The 6,046-nt window shown below is 37.6% G+C and overlaps 1 protein-coding gene across 1 annotated transcript in view; it reads left to right on the forward strand.

Moving 5' to 3' along the window:
* The window catches only part of LOC126183426 (KN motif and ankyrin repeat domain-containing protein 3-like), a 429,549-nt gene extending 424,418 nt beyond the window's left edge, over positions 1 to 5,131 (forward strand). Inside the window, exon 14 of the mRNA XM_049925400.1 lies at positions 2,387 to 5,131. Within this exon, the coding sequence (XP_049781357.1) occupies positions 2,387 to 2,599 (213 nt within the window). The 3' untranslated portion in view covers positions 2,600 to 5,131. The remainder of the gene's footprint in view (positions 1 to 2,386) is intronic.
* Positions 5,132 to 6,046: the final 915 nt, after the last annotated feature.

A 6,046-nucleotide genomic window follows, 5' to 3' on the forward strand; every position in this document is an offset into this window, starting at 1 on the left:
GTTAGCATTAGTTACCTTTGAGAGGGACTCAGTGAGTTGATGTTAGTCCAAATGTCTTTAAGGCAAGAAAAGACACCATTATCAACATGTCACTGAGTTTGAATGAGGTCGTGTAATAGGGCTATCAGCAGCTGAATGTTCCTTCTGTGAAATGGAGGAAGCCTTTGCAGAAATGTAGCTACTGTACTTGATTGCTGGCAGCTATGGTCACGAGAATGTATGGTCAGAAGAAGACTGGTTTCCAGATGGCCACGTGATGCTACCGAGAGGGAAGACCTTCATATTCGGCATATGGCTCTAGCACATCAAACTGCATCTGCAGCAATAATTTAAGCAGCAGTTGGCACAATAGTGACACAACGAACTGTTGTAAATCGGTTACTTCAAGGACAGCTCCAAGCCAAACATACTGTAGCATGCATTCCACTGACCCCGAACCACCGCAATTTGTGATTTCTTTGGTATCAAGCAGGAGCTCATTGGAGGGCAGGGAGGATCTATGTTGGGTTTTCTAATGAAAGCTGGTTCTGCCTCAGTGCCAGTGATGGCCGTGTGTTGGCTAGGAGCAGCCAGTTGGCATCCTGCAACTAAACTGTCTGCGTGTGCTACACACACTGGACCTATACCTGGAGTTATGGCCTTGGGTACAGTCCCATATGACAGCAGGAGCACTCTGGTGATTGTCCCATGCACCCTGACTGCAAATTTGTATGTCAGTCTGTTGGCTCAACCTGTTGTGCTGTCATTCAGGAACAACACTCCAGGTAGTGTTTTCCAACAAGGTAACACTCACCCACATACCACTGTTGTAACCCAACATGCTCTACCCAGTGTTGACTTGTTGCCTTGGCATACTCGGTCACCATATCTGTTTCCAATTGAGCACATATGGTACATCATCAGATGAAAACTCCAGCGTCACCCGCAAACACCAATACCATCCACGTATTGACAGACCAAGTGCAACAGGCATGGAACTCCATCTCTCAAACTAACATCTGGCACATGTACAGCAGAATGCATTCACATTTGCCCGCTTGCATTCAACATGCTGTTGGTTATACCAGTTATTAAAGTACACATTTCATATTTGCAATGATTTATCTTGCACTTACATTTACCTGTAAATTTTAAATGATTGAGTTGTAAAACTTGCATTTCCTCAGAACACCACGCTAAAATAACAAGGGGTCAGTAAGAAACTGGGACAATGTTCCTGGAGATGGCCATGTGTTCAGCACATTCACCCTGTATAGTGAGTGGGTTCACTTTACAGATTGTTGGAGTAAACAGGACTGAACTTCAGCTGAAATAATATCATGATTTGTGGTTAAGTGAATTTTGATTCATTACATTTTTAAGAGGTGCACCTCTTTAGATCTACATTTACATAGATACTCTGCAAGCCACTGAATGGTGCATGGTTGGTGAAGGGCACCCTGTACCACTACTTATCTTTGCCCCTCCTGTTCCACTCTGTATGCCTCCGCATGAGCCCTAATTTCTTGTAACTTATCTTCATGGTCCTTACATGCCATGTATGTTGGCGGCAGTAGAATCGTTTGGCAATCACCTTCCAGTGCCTGTTCTCTAAATTTTCTCAATAGTGTTTCTCGAAAAGGATGTCGCCTTCCCTCCAGGAATTCCCATTTGAGTTCCCGAAGCATCTCCGTAACACTTACATGTTGTTCAAATCTACCGGTAACAAATCTAGGTGCTCATCTCTGAATTGCTTCGATGTATATGGATTCCAAACACTCAAGTAGTACTCAAGGATAGGTCGCACCAGCATCCTACGTGCAGTTTCCTTTACAGGTGAATGACTGTTTCCTAAAATTGTTGCAATAGATTGTAACAAATACTGAACAGTGGAGGGCAGTAATTCAAAGGTTTTTTTTTCCATATCACATATAGGAAGGATGGTGGTACAATGATGTGCTGCACTGGATTATTATTTATTCCTCTCTGTCTGTATCAGACAAGGTTTTATAAATCACTTGAGGTAGTTCCTGCAAAGTTCCTTCAGCAAAGAACCAAGATAGTTGTCTCCCCTATCCCTCCTCCCTCTTGCCCACCTTCCCATTTCTTTATCCTGCTGAGAAATTGTTCTTCCCCCTTCCCTTTCTCTCTCTCTCTCTCTCTCTCTCTCTCTCTCTCTCTCTTTCTCTTTCTTTCAACACTCACCAGCAACTTGAAATTGGATGATTTCCAAGTATTTATGTATGCTAGGTGTTGTCTTCAGTGCTCATGAAAAGCATGGATTTCATATTTTCAGTGTAAGCAAATTATTTGTTTGTGAATTGGATCCTCATTTAGTCCTAAGTTTTGCTGTGCTTTTTCATATTGTAATACATTTGCATTAATATTTTGATTTTATTTTTCATAGGATGGAAATAGTGCACTGAATATTGCAATGGAAGCTGGAAATAGGCACATTGGGTTGCTTCTATACGCTCACGAACATTTCTCACGTAGTGGTTCTCCTCATGGATCTCTCCGACTGAAGCGTTCCAGAAGCTCGACTCCAACTTCAAGAGGCACAGTCACTCCATCATCACCACTAATGACACGTGATGGTTTAGACAAATCAAGTTCGTAATGAACACATGTATTTCAGAATATAAAGAAGGTGTAAACTATGCCTCAAATACAAATATAGATTTTAAAGATCTCGACTTCTTGGAAAGTATTGGAATTTGAGGTAGAGCCAACACTTGCTTAAAGTAAATAGCGAATCTCCATTTTATAAAATCATACTTCATTCTTTTAGAGTTAGAGATATAGAGGAAATTGTTGGAACAATAATCTTGGCCCTAATGAGAGATGCTGTGCGGTGGAAGAAGAGGGCTGGAGTGGAAACAAAAGAAATAATTCTCCAATCCATCTGCCCTGCATCTACTTTAATCTTTGGTTTGCTTATGACCAAGTTTTTTCCTTCTTAATTTAGGATGATAATTCCATAAATGTTTGATACTGTGACTTGACTACTCCGGTTTTACTGTGTGTGTGTGTGTGTGTGTGTGTGTGTGTGTGTGTGTGTGTGTGTTGGCCCTACCTTCACTTTTGATTCTTCCTAATGAGGTCAGCATCTTTATAAAATCTTTGGTCATATTTGTATTAAAAGAGTGTATTTTTTATATGTTGCTGTCATTTTTCAGCAATGCTACGGACATTTTATAAGTTTGTTCAATAATTAAGAGCAGTTATTTTAATTTTAAACTAATTAAAAATATTCTGTTCCAAAACTAATTTTATGAGCTTATTCTCATAAGTGACAATAGCAGTGGCAGCTGATATATTTTGACTGATCTATTCATTTTGTTGTGGAATTATTCCATTTAGTGAGTTGATCACTAAATTAGACACCCTGATAACTATCGCCAGAACTTGCTGTTCGGTACTGAGTATGGGGTGTCCGAGTCTTAGACATTTTTTTCTTAAATTGCGCACATATACCATTGCAACAATTTAATGTGAATACTTCACAAGTTTTTGAAGGTATACTTGTTGCAAGAATTGCAAATGTCTTTCATTTTTTAAAATTTTGTTGGATCTGTCATGCAAATGAGAGAAGAGAATTCAGCAAAGTAGTTAGTTACCTATGGAAATGAGGAATTTCATTTGGTAGATGTCCCCACTAGATTCATTAGGATTTAATTGGTGTCTGTATGAACTTATTAGTGTTTTGGGCATTGCCAGCGACTATCAGGACTTTGTGTGTTAGTGGAATAAAATGTGATTCCTATGACCAGATGTGCATTTAAAACTTATAACATAAGGGTGCTCTCTCAATTTGAAAGTTTCTCTCTGTCGTATGTATCACTGTGATTAGTCAAAACTACTTTCTGGCTGTACAGTTTTTGCCCATTATCAGCAGACAAATAATCAAAACACAGTCACTTCTTTCTGGTTTACCTTGCAGTTATGTTAATTGCACACTTAGTTCTTTCCCTCCCCATTTTTATTCAGTGATTATGTAAGTCAAAATGGTAGTTGAAAGACCACTCTGGAGAAGTCCTCAAATTAATCTTCCAGTGTGTCCAAAACACACACTGTGAAGTTTTAGTAGATGAAACAGGTAACAACCTGAACAGAATTAAGTAGCAGGAAAACATCTTAAATAGGGCCAGACAAGAGTGTTTGCAATTTTTTGGAACTGCTGGGCAGTTGATTTTGGCATTCCCTGAGTCCACACTTCAACTGCCACATTGTATGATTTACTTTATTTTCTGTCTTGCTGATTGTCATTTTACTTTTGTGCTTGCTGCTTATGAAGCAAGTAAATGCTGCTGTTATTATTATTGTTGTTGTTGTTATATTAATTTTAATCTTGTTCCAGTACATCTGGATTTCTATGTCTTTGTCTAAACTTTCTCTTGTCATTTTCATGCCAGTATTCTGTAACAGATATATTTTTACAGTGTAAGTCTCTGATTTGTGAGAATATTAGAGGAAGTATAAAATATTTTCAGATTCAGAACTTCATAGAAAAAATATTGGCAGTGGTCTAAGTAATTATTTTTTACCTACCTTACTTTATACACAGTTTAACAAATTTTAAAATATGTTGGTAATGCTCTAAAGGATGAAATATATTAATAGTATTGATGATAAACTGTAATGGCTGTATGTTACTACAGTATTGGTGTTTTAGCAATCCCAAGAATCTTCATTAACAATATATTAGCCATGTATGTCCATCCATAGTTGTAACTGACAAAAGTAACTTTCATGTTGAATATTTCTAAATAAATTTCAGTGCTACTTAAATATTTATTGAAGAAATATGTGTCTGAAATACAGTATTTTTGAATGTATCATAGAAATTCAGTGTAGTAACTGATGTCTGACTACTATAAATAAATATTTTCATAAAGAAATAAAAATAAGTGCTAATTTTTTTAAATTATCTAAGATTTCAGTTGCTAATGTGTTAAAAAAAAATGTTACTGAAAGAATGAAATTCTTATGCTCACACTGACAATAATATTTCAGTTTATCTGAAACGGTAAGTGTGGTCTAAAGTATTACACATAAAGTAGTGTTTTGTTTAAAGGGATTGCTATTATTTTGCTAACCATTATAAAATATTGCTGGTCATATACATCCAATTACATGTCTGACTAAAGAATAGCTTCTTAAAATTTATTTTGTTATTGAATTGTAACTTTTTAGACTTGTAGACTTAATTGGCTGAAAGAGAGGACTGAAATCCAGCACTCATGTTTTAACAAGATGGAGCGCATGAATGAGAATTTTTCCGTGTACACAGAATCTCATTGTGGACTAAATCTGCCTAGAATGGTTGTGCATGGTAGAATTGTGAGCCATATTTAGACTGATACAAACTAAACATTTGGGTTATATGCTATTTTCTTAAATTACAAGGAAAGCGACTACCTATGAATGTAAATAAAAATAAACATTATCACTGCAAATAGACTCTTCTATTGAAATAACACACCATGCTCTTCAAACAGTGGAAAATCCTGGACGGAATAATGAGAATGTTATGAAAGGATAGATTGCTACCCATAACATAGAGGAGATGTTGAGTTGCAGACAGGCACAGTAAAAAGACTGCTAAAGTAAGCAAAACACACACACACACACACACACACACACACACACACACACACACACACCAGCACAACTGACACACACCAGCACAACTGACACACGATCTCTGTCTCTGGCCACTGAGCTTGAGGAAACTTAGACTATATCTAGAGAGAACTGTTGCAATGTAGTACAGAAGGTAAATAAAAGATACACTCAATGAGATGAACAGAAATGACACTTTTATCCAAAGACAATAATTGCATTATAGTTGCTGCATTCATGATGGTTCCCTGGACATTCAGAAAGGTGAGGCTTCATAATAGGGTGTGTGATCACCACAGGCAGCAATGTATGGAGCGTAGCATGCTCTCATGCTGGCTACAAAGTTGATAAGGAGTTCATGTGGTAGATCTTTCCATTCCTCCGCCTGTACAGTTGACAACTGTTGGATGGTCATTGGTGTATGTGGACATGCTGCAATACT

Source organism: Schistocerca cancellata, chromosome 4, assembly GCF_023864275.1.
Source record: "Schistocerca cancellata isolate TAMUIC-IGC-003103 chromosome 4, iqSchCanc2.1, whole genome shotgun sequence".
Classification (NCBI taxonomy): Eukaryota; Metazoa; Arthropoda; class Insecta; order Orthoptera; family Acrididae; genus Schistocerca; species Schistocerca cancellata.